The sequence below is a fragment of the Melanotaenia boesemani genome, chromosome 10, assembly GCF_017639745.1.
Source record: "Melanotaenia boesemani isolate fMelBoe1 chromosome 10, fMelBoe1.pri, whole genome shotgun sequence".
NCBI classification, from domain to species: domain Eukaryota; kingdom Metazoa; phylum Chordata; class Actinopteri; order Atheriniformes; family Melanotaeniidae; genus Melanotaenia; species Melanotaenia boesemani.
Window position 1 is genome coordinate 12,145,218 of NC_055691.1, and position 20,488 is coordinate 12,165,705.

The following is a 20,488-nucleotide window of genomic DNA, read 5'->3' on the forward strand; positions in this document are numbered from 1 at the left end:
GTGAGCAGAAACCTCAAACTGTCTGACAACAACAGGAAGGTGACCTATGTGGAGGAGGTTCAGTCATATCCTGATCATCCAGATAGATTTTACTGTCCCCAGCTGCTGTGCGGAAATATTCTGACTGGTCGCTGCTACTGGGAAGTCAAGTGGAGAGGAGACGTTTATATATCAGTGAGTTACAAAGAAATCAGAAGGAGAGGAGACATGAGAGACAACAGTCTGGATCTGAAACGTAAGAGTCTAGCACACAGGTTTTTGCTTTGCATCCGCCATCAGATGTTTGGAAAAGAACTAGTAATTTTCTTTACATATAAAAATCCTTTTTGCAGCCATGCAGATCCTTTTCTTTATTCACAAACTGAAATTCTTTGGCAGATTTTAAGTTATTTGCAAACATTCATTTACAGCTGCAGAATCTTCATGGCTTCGTAATGACCCTACATGTTTCCAGTCAAAGCTTCACACTGAATATCAGGATGTTGTGTTCACTTCATGTCAGCTGCAGTTAGTTTCACTTCATGATGCTGGAAATGAAAATTATCCCAGTGTTTCACTCTTAGTTTTTTGCTTCATTCTGTCTTTATTTGGATTTTTTGACATTTTCACGTGTTGAATTATTGATTTTTCACCTTTTGCCTCTTTATTCACCACAATCTTCATTTTTCAGTCTGTCTCCAAGTGTCTGACTTCATATCTGAAATGTAGACTCTTCATGTACTTTTAAGGTTTTCCATCCAAACATTTCTCTTTTCTATGAAATTTGTACTTAATATGTGAAGATGTAGATGGTGAAATGATTGTGTATTTTTGGAGAATAAATGATGTATCTTCTCGTAGGTGGGTGGTTATTCCAGCAGGACGATGTCAGACCTCATTCTGAACGAATTCCAGCAGCTTCATACACACAGAGTGTGTTTGACTGTCCTGCTGAAAACAAAACAGCAGAAAAAGTGATTCCCTTTTTTAAATTTGTCTTCTTTAAAAACTCATTCGTTTAATTCTCCTTTTTCCCCCTTTCATCCTGCAGAGACAAACCCAAAAATCTCTCAAAGAGTCTCCTCTGGGGCAATAAGGACTTTACCTTTCTCCCACTCTCCTCTGATTTATTCCTCCTCCTGCCTTCTCTCCTTCCTCTCCAGCTGTGTTGACATCTGGATTTCCTCCGCTCCGCTTTAAATCACGTGGTCAGGACAAAGAATGGAGACGATGCCTTCAGGGAACTCTGTATATCTCCACGACACTTAATTTTTAAAAAAGTGGATTAGTTTGATCATTTCCACAATTAATTTGTTTAGTTTTTAATATTATTATTATGTTAAACTTTATTTTTCTTATTTATTTTCACTGGTTTTCACCTCCATGAGAAATATTTTAAGCTCATGTTTTATATTAGAAGTTAGTTACTTTATTATTTTGGTTCATGTAAACACAGTTTGTTTGTTTGGTACATGGATCTGATTTAAATGTAACATTTTTATCCATGGTAACTGAGATTTATGCAACCAGGGGGCAAGTTGGACTTGCCACTACCTACTGCTAGTTTTTCCCACCGCACTTGAATGCATCATGGTGGCAGCAGACAGATGAGACAGAAACTGTGTTTCTGGATGTTTGCAGACGGTTTGTAGGTTTGTCAGAAGGAGCAGCTGCTCCAGACGTTTCCACTCTGACTTCTTCATCATCATCATCTTCATCCTATGGTGAGTTTAATGACTCGTTAATCAGGCATCTCTACAGAAACATGAGTAACATAAAATGCTCAAACTTGTGTTAGATGGGGAAACATGGCTCTTGTTTGGTGGAAAGTAGTTGGATTTGAGTGAACTTTTCTGCAGGCTTGGCAGGAATTTGCTCTGTAACGGAGCTATGAAGACATGCTGCTCGTATTAGTCTTAATACTTACAGTTCCTGGGCTACAGTGTTCTGCAAAGAACCCCGTGTTCCCTGCAGACATTCCCCTCCTGAACAGATGAGTTACACATCAGCAAGTTGGAAACTTTTTTTTCCATTTAGGAAAACTTCCCAACTTCTCTGTAAATGGAGTTTACGCTGATTATTAGATTACTAGATCCTTACAGAACAAGATGAAGTTAGATGATCTCTACCCAGTTGGATTTCCACACAGTTTTCCTCCTTAATGAAGCGGAAAACTTGTGTTTCAAAGTTTGTACACTGACCCATTGCAGTTTGCTCATCAACAGAACCGCTATCTTGAGTATCCACTGTTCTCCACCTGGCCCTGCAAAACCTGGAGAAGAACAACACACATCCACATGTCCGGATGCTCTTCCACTTCAGTTCAGCCTTCAGTACAACAGTCCCTCAGCATCTGATGACCAACTAGGCCGACTTGGACTAAAAACCCATCTGCAAAACTAGATACTGGACTTCCTGACGGACAGGCCTCAGTTTGTACAGAAAAATACATCCAGTAGCATCTCACTCAGCTCAAGCCTCCACAGTGAGGCCACTACTCTCCATGACTGTTGTACTAAGTTTAGCAGCAACCACATCTTTAAGATTGTATCCTGGTCCCCAGGTGTCTGACTGGGGCATCAGGGTAGTTGCTGCGCAGGGTGGGTGGCCATCCAGTGGGGCTTCCTTGGTATTGGACAAGACCTCCGCCTTGGGGAGGTGGGTGGCTCCCAGGCTCCTGGGTCCCTGCTCTCTGTCCAACTCTGTCTGGGCCTTCCTCTAGCTGGACCCTTCCTCTAGCTAGAGTCTTCCTCTGGCTGGGGCCTTCCTCTAGCTGGGGCCTTCCTCTGCTGGGGTCTTCCTCTGGCGGGGCCTTCCTCTAGTTGGAGTCTTCCTCTGGCTGAGTCTTCCTCTGGCTGGGGCCTTCCTCTGGCTGGGGCCTTCCTCTAGCTGGGGCCTTCCTCTAGCTGGAGTCTTCCTCTGGCTATGGCCTTCCTCTAGCTGGGGCCTTCCTGTGCTGGGGTCTTCCTCTGGCGGGGCCTTCCTCTAGTTGGAGTCTTCCTCTAGCTGGGGCCTTCCTCTGCTGGGGTCTTCCTCTGGCGGGGCCTTCCTCTAGCTGGAGTCTTCCTCTGGCTGGTGCCTTCCTCTGGCTGAGTCTTCCTCTGGCTGGGGCCTTCCTCTAGCTGGGGCCATGCTCTGGCTGGGGTGTTACCTAGCCATCAGACTGCTCAACTCAAAGTAAATGTCATAAAAACCTGTCTGTACATGTATGTGTGTGCATGTGTGTCTATGTATGTGTATGATGTTTGCGTGTATGTGTATGAATGTTTGTGCGTATATATGCACTTATATTTATCCATCCAACACACAATATAATATACCTTTTACCTTATTCTTTATCTTTAAACATATTTTAATATTCTGATCATTTTTTTAACCTGGTTCAAGTTTTTATTGTGATTTTTATGTGTGCCACGTGCACGTTCTTTCATTCTGCAAATGCAGCTGATGTTTATGACTGAACAAACACAAATAATTCTGGTTGTTGATGGTTTTAGGTTGTAGTTTGATCCCTGTTGTTGTTGATTTCCAGACTGCCTCCACACACTGATGCCTGAGGATGGAGAAGGTGGAAACGTGGTGCATGGCCTCATGAAGACCGGCTATAGCTGAGAACAGCTGGTCTGTTCCAGCTTCAGGTCTGTCTGAGAATGCATTCCTGTTCAGGAAGTCTTCAGACGATGCTGAGGAAGGTGGCAGTGATGAAGAGGAGGGTTGTCCATGTGAAGGGAGACCTGATGTGCACGCTGGTGCTTCTGGTTGTATTCTGTGTGCTGCTCTACACCCGCCAGGTGAGAAAGGAAGGAAAGAATTGGTTCAGTTCTGTTCGCTTCTCTGTCTGACAGCAGCCATGTTTCAGGTGGTACTTTCTCCCGGATGGAGCCGACCCCAATGGAAGCTGGAGATCCATGGCTCCACCAGCCCCAGTCGGACCCTGCTGGGAGCCAGAGGAGCCAAAGCAGGGCGGGGGTCTCCAGGGGTAAAATTCAGGTTTAATTTCAATTAAAAGTATGATGGATCATCATGGAGGTCCAGTTTTCTGTTAGATAACTGTTCTGCAGTTTCTCCACTAAAGCAGCACAACAATGCTTCCTGATGTTTTCACCATGCTTGTATTTAGCTGACTGGCCCTCTAACATCTGCCTGGAACATTGAATAAAGGCAAGGCAAGGCAAGGCAAGGCAGTTTATTTGTATAGCACATTTCATGTACAGGACAATTCAAAGTGCTTTACATAAAACAAAGACATTACAGATATTTAGAATAGTAAAAGGCACCAATACATAATCACAATGAAATAATAAATCACATTAAAATGATTAAAAGCAAGTTAAGTTAAAAAAGTTACCGTGCAGATCCCAGCTGAAGCTGCTCCTTCTCCATCTGTGGGTTATATACATTTAACCAGCATGTGAAAACATCCTGCTTCCTCCTCACTGGTGGACACCTGGATTACAATCTGGTTCCACAAGTTCTGACTTTACTTCATAATAAACTATATGATGAAACAGCAAGAGCTTTAATTTTTCTATTTCCATCCATGATCCATCCATCCATCCATCCATGCATCCATCCATCCATCTCTCCCCAGCTGACTCAGTCATCTTAAGGAACATTTTCAGAACAGAAGTCAAAATATTTATTGTTTGTCTGAAAGATGAGATTTTGTTTCCCTTCAGCTACCATCAGAGACCCAGCTGCCTCCCTGTAAGCTTCAATCCAACTCTAAACTTCCACACCCCAAATCCAGACCTAAGACCAAGTCTAAGTCCCGGAGGAGGAACGCCACGCCAACCAGGATCCCTGCTAAAGTCCTGCCAACCATGCAGCCCTTTGACTTCCAGGGTTACCTGAGAGACAAGGACAACAGGAAGTTCAACCTGCTCATCGACCAGCCACAGAAATGTCACATCAGAGGAACAGGGGAGGAGGAAGGAGGAGGAGGAAGAAGAAGACAAGGGAGCGAATCTGATGCTGCTCCCTACATGCTTATTGCAGTCAAATCCACAGCTGCAGATTTCCATAAACGTCAGGTGAGAAAATGTCCCATCTGTCTGGGTTTGAGATTTTCTGATCAGCTTCCTGTCTGGAGATCAGCTAAAAATCTGTATTAGAAGTTTCAAATCTTTGGTTTGTTGGGACGTGTTTGACATTTAAAGTTGGCTTGTGTGTCTTTTCATTAGATTGTTGTTTTAAAAAACATCTGAAATGATTAAAAAAAAAGAATAAATAAAAAATATGTCTCTAACATCAGTTAAATAAATAATATTACTGTGATATAAAAATGACCAGGAAGGAAATGGAGAGAGGTGTTTTTGTTCCTCTGGACTAAAGCAACTTTTTGGCATTTCTGCTATTTTGTGTTATTTATAAATTTATATTTGCTTGAAATAATGAAATACCAACTAGTCTTCTGGAGGATGTCAAAAGAAAAACAAATGTAAGGTAGAAAATAAGCTGAGAGCTGGTTGAGCTCAAATTCTGTGATGGAGGGATCAGAGAGGAGAAAAAGGCTCTTTCATGGATGACCGTTACTTTCTGCCTGGTTGTTTTGTTGTTGGACAGAACTGAGCTCCTTGTTTTGAAGCTGATGAAGTCAGCAGTAAACTCACGTTGGACGAGTACTTGTTTAATAATAAATTTTATATGAAGGCGCCTATCTTGGCACTCAAGGACACCGTACAAAGATTATATATATATATTTATATATATATATATATATATATATATATATACAGTGTGTGCAGAATTATTAGGCAAATGAGTATTTTGATCACATCATCCTCTTGATGCATGTTGTTCTACTCCAACCGGTACATGCTTGAAAGCCTACTACCAATTAAGCATATCAGGTGTTGTGCATCTCTGTAATGAGAAGGGGTGTGGTCTAGTGACATCAACACCCTATATCAGGTGTGCATAATTATTAGGCAACTTCCATTCCTTTGGCAAAATGGGTCAGAAGAGAGATTTGACGGACTCTGAAAAGTCAAAAATAGTGAGATGTCTTGCAGAGGGATGCAGCACTCTTAAAATTGCCAAGCTTTTGAGGCATGATCATCGAACAATCAAGCGTTTCATTCAAAATAGTCAACAGGGTCACAAGAAGCGTGTTGAAAAAACAAGGCGCAAAATAACTGCCTATGAACTGAGGAAAATCAAGCGTGAAGCTGCCAAGATGCCATTGGCCACCAGTTTTGCCATATTTCAGAGCTGCAACATCACTGGAGTGCCAAGAAGCACAAGGTGTGCAATACTCAGGGACATGGCCAAGGTAAGGAAGGCTGAAAAAACGACCACCACTGAACAAGACACACAAGATAAAACGTCAAGACTGGGCCAAGAAATATCATAAGACTGATTTTTCTAAGGTTTTATGGACTGATGAAATGAGAGTGAGTCTTGATGGGCCAGATGGATGGGCCCATGGCTGGATCAGTACAGGGCAGAGAGCTCCACTCCGACTCAGACGCCAGCAAGGTGGAGGTGGGATACTGGTATGGGCTGGTATCATCAAAGATGAGCTTGTGGGACCTTTTCGGGTTGAGGATGGAGTCAAGCTCAACTCCCAGTCCTACTGCCAGTTTCTGGAAGACACCTTCTTCAAGCAGTGGTACAGGAAGAAGTCAGCATCATTCAAGAAAAACATGATTTTCATGCAGGACAATGCTCCATCACCTGCATCCAAGTACTCCACTGCGTGGCTGGCCAGAAAAGGTCTAAAAGAAGAAAAAATAATGACATGGCCTCCTTGTTCACCTGATCTTAACCCCATAGAGAACCTTTGGTCCCTCATCAAATGTGAGATCTACAGGGAGGGAAAACAGTACACCTCTCTGAACAGTGTCTGGGAGGCTGTGGTTGCTGCTGCACGCAATGTTGATCGTGAACAGATCAAGACACTGACAGAATCTATGGATGGCAGGCTTTTGTGTGTCCTCACAAAGAAAGGCGGTTATATTGGTCACTGATTTGTTTTTGTTTTGTTTTTGAATGCCAGAAATGTATATTTGTAAATTTTGAGTTGTTATATTGGTTTCCCTGGTGAAAATAAATAAGTGAAATGGGTATATATTTGGTTTTTGTTAAGTTGCCTAATAATTATGCACAGTAATAGTCACCTGCACACACAGATATCCTCCTAAGATACTAAAACTAAAAAAGCCCCACTCCAACTTCCAAAAATATTCAGCTTTGATATTTATGAGTCTTTTGTGTTCATTGCGAACATAGTTGTTGTTCCATAATAAAATTAATCCTCAAAAATACAACTTGCCTAATAATTCTGCACAGCCTATATATATATATATATATATATATATATATATATATTAAAAGGAAACAGCAAATAAAATAAATAGAATAGACAGAGCGGCATGCATCAGATGGAATAAGCAATCTTAAACAGATGTGTTTTGAGTTGTAATTTAAAATGGGAGAGTGAGTCGATGCTTCTGAGTTGTGATGGTAGTGATTTCCAGAGGCGGGAAGCAGAGCGGCTGAATGCTCTGCTCCCCACGGTGGTGAGACAGGTGAAGGGGACAAACAGGTGTATGGAGGACGAGGATCTGAGAGAGCGAGAGGGAACATAGAGGAGGTCAGACAGATATGGGGGTCGAGGTTGTGGATGGCTTTAAATGTTAACAAGAAGATTTTGAATTGAATGAGGAACTGGACCAGAAGCCAGTGGAGCTGTTGGGGGACAGGAGTGATGTGGTGGAACGAGGGGGTTCAAGTTATGATGCAGGCAGCTTAATTCTGGACCAGCTGAAGTATATGGAGGGACTTGGGAGGGAGACCAAATAGGAGAGAATTACAATGGTCCAGATGGAACGTGACAAGACTGTGGACAAGGATGGCAGCAGTTTGGGGGGTAAGGAAGGGATAGAGGTGATTGATGTTACGTAGGTGGAAGTAGGCAGATCTAGTAATGTTATAGATGTGGGATTGAAAAGATTGTGTGCTGTCAAAGATGACACCCAGACTCTTAAGCTGAGGGGAAGACGAGAAGGTGGAATTTTCAATAGTGAGAGAGAAGCTGTCGGGTTTTGGATAAGGTGGATTTGGTGCCGATGAGGAGAACCTCAGTTTTTGCTACTGTTTAATTTAAGGAAGCTTGGGGTGAACCAGGTTTTTATTTCAGAGATGCAATCAGTGAGGGAGATGGGCGGAAGAGTGGATGAGGGTTAGTGGAGAAGTAGAGCTGGGTGTCTTCAGCTTAAGAGTGAAAGTGAATATTAAATTTGCGGAAGATATTGCAGAGGGAAAGAAGGTAGATGATGAAGAGGAGGGGCAGAAAGGGAGGACAGGCTTCAATAAGTAGTGTGGGGAGGGGGTCCAGTTGACAAGTTGGATTTTTGGGATGAATTGTGTGATTTCTGAGAGAGTGGGGAGCTGGAAGGAGGAGAATTGGCTGAGATACTGAAGTGAGAGGTTGTTCCAAGCTGCTGGTGGATATTTTTGATTTTTTTTCAGTGAAAAGGAACATAATGGAGTTGCAGAAGGAGGTTGTGTACAAGTGAGGGGGGAAAGAGTCCTGGGGTTGGGTGATGCTGTTAAATAGGGAGAACAGTGACTTGGAGTTTCCCTTATTGGCAGTGATTACACTGGAGTAGTAGTGGGTTTTGGTGCTGGCAATGGAGTCCTTGTAACATAGCATATGATTATTGCCCATTTTTTCTGTAAAGTTGTTCAAATTGCCAACTTTGGGCTTGAGACGAAGATCAGGAGTCAACCAAGAAGCGGAAATAGAGAAAGAAACAGGTCTGGTTTACAGCAGAGCAAGAGAATTAGGAATATTATGGAGACTGTTGTTGTAATGAGAAACCATTTCGTCACGGGTGGATAGATTGTGGATACCAGGGAGGCAGAAGGAGTGGATACAAGAAGTGAGAGAGGCAGGGTTCTTTATATTCTAGAATGACATGAGGCGTGGTGTTTTAAAGATGGAGTGAGTTTCACTGTAAATGAGAGGAGGAAGTGGTCAGTTATGAGGAGTTCATCAGCTGTAAGGTCAATAGGGGTGACACCAGAGCAGCAGAAAAGGTCCAGAAAATGTATTTTGGAGTGTGTGGGAATAGTGGTATGTTGTTGACATCCAAAACTCCCTAGACAGGTTGCAAAGTCTTTAGTGAGAGGCAGATTGATATTGTTCATGTGGATATTGAAATCCCCCAATAGTATTAGGTTTGGTGGGGGGGTACTGTAGCGATGATGGTTGGAGTGGGACCAGATAACCAGATAGGAGATTCAAATGAGCTGAAGACAGGCACAGACACTGGCGAGACTTTCCACTTCTTGCGGTGAATTATCGCGAGACCTCCTCCCTGACCAGACCCCTGGTATTGACAGATGTAAACCAACCCGCTAGGAGTGGAGTTGTTCAGCTGAGAGAAGTTGTTTGTCCTCATCCTCAATGATGAGGTCCTAGATGAGATGTGCTTTGCTTGTCAGTGAGCGGATGTTGCGAAGTTGAGAGGAGTGTTGTCGCAGCAGGTGGTGGTACTAGTCAACCGAGCTAGGCAGGTTAATACATTATGGTCGACTGTCCGGCTGGTGGAGCGAGGAGGGCGTCAAGAGCCAGACCAGATGGTTGAGCGCCTTGAGTGGCAGCTTCCACCATCAGTGTGTGAATGTGAATGGTTGAATGTGAAGTATGATGTAAAGCGCTTTGGGTATCATCCCAGGTAGAGTAAAAGCGCTGTATAGATACAGACCATTTACCATTTATTATTTATTCCTGTTGGTGGAAATTCCGGTGGGACCCTTGGTGGATCTATCTCCAGCAGGGCTGGAAAGTGATGTCCGGGTGAAGGTGGAGAGCCTCTGGCACAGGTCCGGGCAGGTGCCAACACAGCCGGAGCAGATTGGTAGCCAAGTACTGGAACAAACCCCTCACTGGCAGGTGAATAAGTAGTAGAATGAGCCAGGCATAGACAAACAAGGTGTAAGTCCTACCGGCCCACGTTGTGGGCGAGCATTCAGGCAACATTGATAATCAGGAAAATGCCAGGTGAGGCTCAAGCCGGGTGAGGACAGGTAAGTTCATAAGGACTGACACAGTAATACCAGTGTTCTAGCGGATCGTGGAAATATTCCAATGAAGGGAATTTCCCGGTCTGATAAGGTAATAAAACCATATGATGAGTCTGGAGGATTAAAAGTTTGGAGGGTTAAAAAATTACCGGTACTAGCGAGGAGCAGCAGTGAGTTGAACCAGCATTCACTCGATCACCAACAACAGCAGCAGTAACCAGTTTGTTAACTGGGTGAATTTTCCCTCTGGTGATGGGAGGTAGGAACTGAGCTGGTCCTCTGAGGAAGGTGGAGGAATCTTTCCTGCTGTGGTTGCAGGTGGTGCGTCGGACGTGGGGTAAGGAGGGACGTTTTCAGCCTGGGGTGTCCATCCGGACGGTGTTCCTTCTGGGGGTTCCCAGGAATCGCAGTGCCCTGCCTCTATGGGAGCGGTTGCTGAGCTATGAGAGCCAGACCTTCAGGGACATCCTGCTGTGGGACTTTGAAGACACCTTCTTCAACCTAACCCTGAAGGAGACACATTTTCTAGAATGGGTCAACAGCAGCTGTCCCCACGTCAGGTCAGACTTCCTGAACACAGTCAGAATAACTATCATCCTCGTTGTTCCCACCTGATGCTTCCGTCTCATTCGCTCCCATCCAGGTTCATCTTCAAAGGCGATGCTGACGTCTACGTAAATGTGGAGAACATTCTGGAGATGCTTCGGGACCAGAAACCAGAGGAGGATCTGTTTGTCGGCGACATCATCATTCATGCCAAACCCATCCGCCGCCGTTCCTCCAAGTACTATGTTCCAGAGTTTATGTATGGAGGTCTTCTGTACCCGGACTATGCTGGGGGAGGCGGGTTTGTCATGTCGGGACACACAGCTCGGAGGCTAAGCTCCGCCTGCCAGCAGGTAGCTCACAGTCATTTCACACATTTCCTCCAAACTACACAACTTCACTCAAAACCGGAAACACAACTTTAAAAGTTCAAACTACTTTCACAAAATCCCATAAAAATCTGTTTCCTGTCTTCAAATCCAAAAAGATATTTGCAGATCATAAACACAGCAAGCAGAAATATATTAACCTCAGAACATTCCTCAGAGACGACAGGAAATTATCCAGGACACACAGTTATCAGGAAATATTTCTTCTTTGTGCAAAGAGATTCAGGTTCAGACAGCCCTGAAGACAAAAAGTAGTTCCATCCAGTGCGTGATTCAGAAAAACAGACTTCTGTCCTCCTGCATTTATACTAAATTCACTCGAGATTTATATACAGTGCATAACCATGTAGCTAAAGTACTGTAAAAGTACCTGTTAGTATTCTTTTTTTTAAACAATAGTTTTATGAAATTTCCCTTTTACATATTACAATTCACAAATGAACAGTATTATAGTTGATTATTATTTCCCACCCCAACATAGAACAAGGTATCGCTCTCTTATTCACACAAACATTACACAAAGACATCAAACAAAAAAAGTAGTTGAACAGTAACACAAGGTGCCTAAAAATCAGGTATGATTTCTTGTACATTCCACATACCAGTTATACAAGTACAGTAAGATCTACAACAGTAACAAAACTGTTTTACACCTCTTGTAAGAAATGACCAATATTAATCTTATTAATGTAATTAGTGAATGGATTCTGGATTTCTTCATATGCATCCAGTTTATTTTTAATAAAATATGTTATTTTTCCAGTACCATAAATTGTGCCATGGACTTAATTCAGGCTCTGATATTAGGTGGATCAGGTTTTTTTTCCAACAAAGAGCTATCATTCTTTTAGCCTGTAGTATTGAAAAATCTATAAGTTTGCCCTGCTGGTGTTTTAGTTTAAGATTCTCTGGATACAAGTGCAACAAAATCCTTTTTGCGTCTAATGGGATATTCTTGGATAAAATTACTTTTGTAATATTGATCACTTCCCTCCAGAATTCTCTAATAATGCTGCACTCCCAAACACAGTGTACAAATGTCCCCTGAGCCTCTCTGCATCTAAACATCAGGGATATTTTCATTATATCTATTTAATTTGACAGGGGTTATATATGTCTGCATCAACCAGTTATATTGGAGTAACTTTAACATTACCCGATTGTCTCTGGGAATTAACACATATTTGTTTCTATTCATCTTCTAATATGTCCTCTGTCAAGTCCATCTTCCATGATTCCAGCTTGGGTATTGTTAATTCGGTAGATCCGGATGAGAGCCAATTATAGAAAACTGATATTAATCCCCTTATATTGCACTTCTTAGTAATTAATTCCTCCAAAGAAGAAAGTGCAGGCAGCTCTACAGACTGTTCTTGCATCGAAAGAATAAAACTCCTTATTTGTAAATATTTAAAGAAGTGCTTTCTTGAAATACCATATTTAGTGGATACTTGTTCAAACGACATCAGAGTTCCCTCCTCAAAAAGATCATTAATTTTTACTTAGTCATTTTTCCACCCATAACTTAAAGCCTGAATCCACCTTACCTGGTTTAAATAATGTATTGCCCCAGATGGGGCTAAACAGGGATAAAGAGTTGGCTATGTTCATATACTTTTTAACTTCATACCATACAACAATCATATTGTAAACAATAGGATGACCTGTAACTATTTTCAAATGCTTAAACTCATCTGAGTATATGTACATGTTAAGTAGTAATGCAAAAGAACTTGACTCCATATCCACCCAAGATGGTTTGTTCTCAGTTGTGCAGCTAAATAATACCAGTACAGGTTGGGACATTTTAGCCCACCAGCGTCAAATGGAAGATAAAGTAAAGAAAAACGGACTCGAGGGCATTTCTTGTTCCAAATAAATTTCCTGAATATTGAATTAATCTTGGAAAACAATCCCGCTGGTGGCGCCAAAGGGATATTTCGAAATAAATACAGGAACTTCGGTAAAATGTTCATCTTTAATATATTCATCCTTCCTATTAAAGAAATTGGTGAAGACAGCCACCTTTCTAATTCTTTAGATGTTGATTCCTCTAAAGCATCATAATTTATTGATATTATAGTTTCTAATTGTGGTACTATTTTGATCCCCAGATATGTAAAACTGGATGAAATTTTAAAGCTAAATAAATTTTGCGTTAAATCTTGACAACTTTCTTTATTAAGCAACATCAACGAAGACTTTGACGTGTTTACTTAATATCCAGAAATATTTCCAAAACAGTATCTTGGTATCAGTATTTATTAGGCTTATAGGACGCATATTTTCACATTTAGTGTTGGTTTTTCCTTGATTTGGTAAAAGAATTATCAAAACTTCCCTCACAGACATAGGAAGACAATTACTATTATAACATTCTATATACATGTCATGTAGTGGCTTAATCAATTTGTCTTTGAAATATTTATATTAGTCAATAGAAAGGCCATCAGGACCTGCTGTTTTACCCACTTTTAATGAATTTATAACCTCTAAAATTTTAGCTGTATCAAGTTGTCTGTCTAAATAATTTCTTGATTCCTCAGAGATTTTGGGGATGTCAACAGAATCAAAACACTTAAAGTGGATGCCGGTTGTGGCCTTATATTCAGAAGTATATAAGTTTTTATAGAAATTTCTAAATACTTTATTTCCAATGGATCCACAGTAATATTACCATTTCCTTCTTAAATTTTAGTAATTGTTCTCTTTCATTCTTGTTGTATAATACGCTATAAGCAAGAAGCCTGCCCATTTTTCTCCCTGATCATAAAATTGTTGCTTAAATCTTAATAAATTGGCGGCAGCTTTATCAAGTGTTATTTCATTATATTGGTTTCTTGACAATAACAATTCTTTTAAAACATTATCAGTATTTTGACCTGCTTGCACACTCTTTTCTTTTTTTCAAGGGTTTTAATTTCTTCCTGACGTTCTTTTGTTTTTCTGCTCGTAAAGCATATAATTTGTCCTCGTATAAAGGCCTTAAAGGCTTCCCATCTAACAGTAGCTGATGTTTGGGTAGTGTTATATTCAAAATAATAGTCAATTTTTTCTTCTAAGAACTTTAGAAAGTTCCTGTCCTGCATCCATTTTATTGTAAGTATTCTACAGTAACAGCAGGTCTATGAACAAAGGATCGTTCTAGAGACTGCACACAATCTGTTCTGCAGGACACGAGTTTCATTCTCACTCTGTTGTGTAGGCTGTGTCAATAGTTGTCAGAGGACACTGTTAATATTGTCTTCTACTTCTACCTCTCTCACAGAGCTGTGTTTATATATATATATATATATATATATATATATATATATATATATAGATGTGTGGGTGTGTGTGTATTAGGGCTGTCAAAAATAATGCATTAACACTGGTAACGAATTTAATTAATTTTTTTAACGCGTGTGTGTTGTGACTAGCCCCATACCAACAGCAGGATGTGGAGAGGCGAGATGATCTGGCCGGTGTTCTGTCAGTTTAGCATACATTGTCAAATCAGCATACGCATAGTGCAAACTGACGACTGCACCTAACCCTAACCTTAACCCGCATGCGCATTAACGTAATGTATGCTACTCTGATGCGTATGCTAAACTGACAGAACACCGGCTCTGTGGATGAATTAGAGCATAAAAAGAACATGGAACAACACATGGATGTCAGAAACGTGTGTGTTGAGTTGTGTGTGTGGAAGATAGCGGCTGTGTTTTTGTTGTGTTTTAGCCACGCAGAAAGACTCTTTGGCTGATGGATTCCTAAACCTCTTCCAGGTGGAGCTGTTTCCAATTGATGACGTCTTCCTGGGAATGTGCCTCCAGCTGATCGGAGTCAAACCTTCCCGTCACCAGGGCTTCCGGACCTTTGGGATTCCCCGGCCGTCTGCAGCGCCCCATCTCCAGACCTTCGACCCCTGTTTTTACCGAGAGCTCATGGTGGTCCACAGCCTCAATGTCCCTCAGATTTGGCTTATGTGGAACCTCCTGCATGACCCGAATCTGAGCTGCCACAACCGGACCGGCCTGAATCCCCAGCCCTTTAAATGGAGAGAGATGATGATGGAGGAAGAAGATTACACTGAGAAACAGGTGTTTTTAACACATTAAGAACCAGTTTAAAAAGCTGGAATCATGAGACTTTATCTAGACCAGAAGATTATCCGGGAGGAAATGAACTGGCTGAAGATCAGTAAGGAAGCCCAGAGAGGCTCCGTCATGTCCTCGCAGCATGGACGATGGTTTTGACTTGAAAATGATTGTGTGATCAGCTGATTTCTTTGGATGTTGGAATGTGTAATGGTGGTTAAACCAGGCCACGTTGGTACTAAGAGACCCAAAGTGGGAACAGGAACAGGTGTTCTGCTGGTATAGCCCATCTGCTTCAAGGTTGGACGTGTTGTGTTCAGAGATGCTGTCCTGAAGACCTTGGTTGGAACCAGTGCTTATTAAACCTGTTGCCTTTCCATCATCTCCAACCTCCAAAGAACATGTTGCTTCCATGGGACTGACTGGTTATTTGTGTAAACAGGAAGTTGAGCAGGTGGACGGTGAAATTTTACTGACTGTTCAGATGTTTGTGTAAAGATCATTTTACTCGAGTCAGTTCTGATATGAAAGCACGTATTTTAATGTAGTAAAGCTCTCAACATCATAGATGAAATAAAGGAGCTTTTCTAGAAAAACTGATATAGTTATAAGGATTTCAGCTGTAGAGACACTAAGTCTGGACCGTCCCTTCCTGCAGCCTAAGGCACCAACTGCTTTCATAAAAAGGAAAACATGAATTAATTTCTCTCAGTGATGGGAAATCTGCATCAGGTTTGTTATAACGTACAGCTGCAAGTCAGCAGAGGAGAGATGCTGCATGGACTGACCCACTGGGAGGAATCAGAAGGCGCTTCCAGCTGTCGAGCCTCAGCTCAGGAGTTTTCCCTTTATTTACAGGACATAGAAAGTTAAGTTTGCAACAGAGGGAGTCGGGGAACCCCTCCCATCCTTTCTGCTTTACGGGACAAAACAGTCACATGATCTGGTTCCTGGAGGAGAACTAAAATGGAAACCAGCTGCACATCTGGAAGCTCATATCACCATGACACACATTATGAAACCTCTGCTTTTCCATGTGTTTTCTTTTAAATGAAAACACTGATTCACTTTCAGCTGCTTCTCTACACTTTCCGTTTTCACAGACTTGGATCCTGTTTTTGTCTCGTTGGTGATCAGCAGGATATTAAAATGGTCTGTAGGGTGTTTATCGCCACGACGACAGTGCGAGGTGAATCTTCAGGACAAGAGCTGAGAAAGAAACAATGCATGAACAGGCTGTTTTGAGGGTTAATAAAGACCTGAAATGAATGTTTCACTGCTTGTTTTCAGATGTTTTTCACTTGTCTTTTATTTTGGAAATCTCACTAAATGTAATCAGGTTTTTATTTAGGGTACTGGATACATGTGAGAGGCGCCAAGCAGGTGTGGGCATGCTCATTTCCCCCCAACTTAGCGCCTATATGTTGGGGTTTACCCCGGTGGACGAAAGGGTAGCCTCCCTCCACCTGTCGGGTAGGGGGACGGGTCCTGACTGTTGTTTGTGCTTATGCACCAAATAGCAGAGTACCCACCCTTTTTGGAGTTCTTGGAGGGGGTGTTGGAGAGCACTCCTTCCGGGGACTCGCTCTGTTGGGGGACTTCAATGCTCACGTGGGCAATGACAGCGAGACCTGGAGGGGCGTGATTGGGAGGAACGGCCCCCCTGATCTGAATCCGAGTGGTGTTTTGTTGTTGGACTTCTGTGCTCATCATGGACTGTCCATAACAAACACCTTGTTCAGACATAAGAGCGCCCACATGTGCACTTGGCACCAGGACACTCTAGGCCGCAGTTCGATGATCGACTTTGTAGTCATGTTGTCGGACTTGCAGCCGCATGTTCTGGACACTCGGGTGAAGAGAGGGGCGGAGCTGTCAATTGATCACCACCTGGTGGTGAGTTGGCTCAGATAGTGGGGGAGGATGCCGGTCAGGCCCGGCAGACCCAAGTGTGTTGTGAGGGTCTGCTGGGAACATCTGGCAGAGTCCCCTGTCAGAAGAGTTTCAACTCCCATCTCCGGCAAAGCTTCAACCACATCCCGGGCGAGGCGGGGGACATTGAGTCCGAATGGGCTGTGTTCCGTGCCTCTATTGTCACTTGCTCCTCCACTTTGTGCTCTTTCACCTCATGCCCCGCCATCTTGTGTCCCTCCACCTTTTGCTCTGCCACCTCATGCTCCTATGTTTCTTGCTCCTCCAATTCGTGCTTTTCCACCTCTTACTCCACCACCTTGTGCTCTTCCACATCTTGCTCTGCCATCTCGTGCTCCTCCACCTCTTCCTCCTCCACCTTTTGCTTAACCAACTTTTGCTCCTCCACCTCTCGCTCTGCCCTCTTAAGCTCCTACACCTCTTGCACCTCCACCACTTGCTCTTCAATCTCTTACTCCTCCACCTTGTGTTTTTCCCCATCGTGTTCCTCCATCTTGTGCTCCTCTACCTCTTGCTCTGCCACCTCATGCTCCTAAACTTCTTGCTCCTCCACAGAAAAATGACGCCATTTTGTTCTCATGGCCTTAAGAACAAGAAAAAAGTTCTGGCCTCTCGCGGAGGATGGAACAGCCTTAAGATTTCCTCAACGACGATGGGATGTGTCTGTTCAAATGCTGCAGATGAAAGATGATCACCCTGTAGAAATTTTCCACCAGGCGGCTCCGACCTGCTAGCTTCGTAAATCCAGGTGTTTGGCCAGGCAGCGTAGATATGCATGTGTGATGCATGTAGTCCTTTCTCTCAATGAGCAGAAAATGTGTCAGAAAGACGAGCGACAGTCAAGCACCACCTGATGTAATGATCCGGCCAATCAGAACAGCTGAAAGCCAAGTTCATGGCACAGGTGAGCTTGTTGCCTCTATGTCAGGTTTGGACTAAAATATATTCAAATGTTTTAAATTAAAAGGCTTTATTAAAAAGTCATATTTAAATTGCCTCAAGACAAGAAACCCCAAAATGGGGATGGCTAAGTTGTACGTGGTGGTCCGTAACTTTGAACAGACTTATATGGAGGAGTCTATCCTGGCCTCAAACTTCAGGCCTCCATTACACATTAACATGCAATCCGCTGACGATAATATCTGAGAATTGAAATTAAAGTAAAAAGTGTGACAACCAACCCTGAGACTCTTTTACATGTTTATATCTGAGAAATAAAAGCCTCACATCATTTCACATCCACATTTTATTTGTATTTTCATGTCCTGTTTGCACACACAGAAGATGAACAGTGAGCATCCCGTTTCAGAAAGTTGCAGTTGTCCCGAGGTCAGCAAACGCAGCTGAAGCTCTCGGACTAACACATGGGGTTTATTGCCTTTTGTCAGTGGACATGCTGATAAATCTGCTGATTTCTTCAGTCAATCATGATAAAAAAATGCCACATTCCAATGGATTTTCACACATTTGATCAATGAGCCCGTTTCCAGAAACAGGAATTAAAACAGACAGCGTCCACAAAAACTACAGGAGGACAGAGACGTAGAACCCAAAAGACAAAGCGCTAATATAAGATCATCATCATCGTACCAAATGGAGCGTTAGAAATGACATTAATCTGGAATCTCACTCATTCCTCCGCTCAAGGAAAGAATGACACAAACATTCCATCTGAAGTCTTGCTCGTTTTTCTGCCTTAATGTGACAAGTCTGCCTGAGTCTGGGCGACTGGACCACCCAGCAGCTCCTTTCTGAACGCAGATAGCAACACACGTCTGGCCCGGATGTGGCCCAGATGTGGCCTTGGCTTAGAGTAGTGGTTCCCAACCCTGGTCTTCATGGCCCACCATCCTTCAGGTATTAGATGTCTCCCTGCTGAAACACCTGACTCAAATGAAATGGATCTCTGACCAGTTCTGCACCAGTCTGCTATTGATCCATTAATTTGAGTCAGGTGTGTTGAATCAGGGAAACATAGAAAGTCTATATAGGTTATATAGGGTCAACTTACAGCGTTGACTAAATGTGAGCGTGGCAGCCAGAATTCAGTTACATGACCACAACATAAGGTGTTAGGACCACATCTGGCCCCTTTTGAGACTTGCCATAATCCAAGCTGAACTGGGAACTGACATCTGGACCACTTGTGGCCCACACAACACTGGCCAGTGCCACAATTCAGCCATAAGTCCCAGAAGTACCCCAGATTCAGCCCAGACAGGTCTGCTATCTGAAACAGCAGAGCTCAATACAGAGGTGCCCGTCAGCAGGGGCGGGCCAAAACGAGCCAGACCAGGCTGGTTTCTGATCCAACAAGAACTTCCACTTTGTTTCTGTTCCAAACCTGGCTCGACCTGGAAACTGGGACAGAAACAGCCATCCATCCATCCATCAGCTTGTAGTTTTGCTCACTGACACACACTCCCACACACACATCTCTACGGTGATGCGGTTCAAACGTATTCCGGTTTTCCTGTAGAGGGATTTTCTTTTTCCAGCTCAGTGGGAGATGAGGCACAATGTTCAACAGTTTAGCTTTTACTTGGTTTTCCTGCGTCTGCTTGCACTGAAGCAAAAGATAGTAAAATGTTGGTTTTCATTACTGTTTTTATACTGTTTGGACCAGTAATCACCCAGAACCGAAGACAAGGATGCCCCAAACCCGGCAGCCCAGCGGGACCATCTGTGGGAATTAAACCTACTGTTTTGGCTGCAGAGAAAAAGGGGAGGGGGGGAGGGGGGGTCTGTGAATCAGCTGTGAGCAGAAACCTCCAACAGAACGAGGAGGAAACAATCAGCCAAAGCCCGACAGAGCTGAGCCAGAACACAGGAAATAAGAAAACAAGAACATAGCTATTTACAGTGTTTATACATCAGCTGAGAATAAAACCAGCCCCATGAGAAAATGTTAGAAACCAGAGCTTTAACGTGTATCCTCTCTCAGCTCCAGAACCTCATAGACCAGACCATTTACTGGTAAAGTCAGAAAGTAAAAGTCCAAATCAGTGAGAAACTGCACCCATCCATCCATCCTTGCTGCTTCCACAGGACACCAGAGGGTCAGTAGGAAGAAAGACATCAGAATGATCTTAGAGAAGCAGCTGCAACTGTCCATCAGTCTGGGCAGGTTATCAGGTCATTTCCAGACCACCTGGACTCCATCGTTCTACAGCGATGAAGATTATTCACAGATCTTCCAGGAGTGGACGTCCCAGCAGGTTCTGACCAAGATCAGACCCAGGATCTCCATCTCAGACTCTCCAGGCCTCAGTTACCAGGTTAATTTTAATGTTCCCGACAGTCCAGTTAGAAAAGACTGGACCAGTATGGCTTGCTGGGAAGGGTTGCAGGAGAAAACTGAACATGGCTTAGGTTGGCAAAGCTGCATTTCATACCAGCTGTCAACACGGTGGTGGAGGGATAATGGTCCAGTCAGAGTCCAGACCTCATCTGGACTGCAGGAACCAGACAGACTGGAGGGGGAGCAGGTCCCTGTGTGGTCCAGTTAAGAGTCCAGACCTTATC

General features: G+C 43.1%; 1 protein-coding gene across 4 annotated transcripts in view; it reads left to right on the forward strand.

Annotated features, from left to right (window-relative positions):
- Positions 1-16,290, forward strand: part of b3gnt9 (UDP-GlcNAc:betaGal beta-1,3-N-acetylglucosaminyltransferase 9) — a 615,230-nt gene extending 598,940 nt beyond the window's left edge. Inside the window, exons 1-8 of one of the 4 annotated variants that reach the window (XM_041996092.1) lie at positions 12-235; positions 1,621-1,703; positions 3,512-3,770; positions 3,839-3,958; positions 4,659-5,012; positions 10,333-10,574; positions 10,658-10,913; positions 14,720-16,290. In XM_041996092.1, the coding sequence (XP_041852026.1) occupies positions 3,630-3,770; positions 3,839-3,958; positions 4,659-5,012; positions 10,333-10,574; positions 10,658-10,913; positions 14,720-15,052 (1,446 nt within the window). In that variant the 5' untranslated portion in view covers positions 12-235; positions 1,621-1,703; positions 3,512-3,629 and the 3' untranslated portion in view covers positions 15,053-16,290. Of the gene's footprint in view, positions 1-11; positions 1,704-3,511; positions 3,771-3,838; positions 3,959-4,658; positions 5,013-10,332; positions 10,575-10,657; positions 10,914-14,719 lie in introns of those variants that run through there. The other 3 variants (XM_041996094.1, XM_041996091.1, XM_041996093.1) reach the window with 3 other exon arrangements.
- Positions 16,291-20,488: the final 4,198 nt, after the last annotated feature.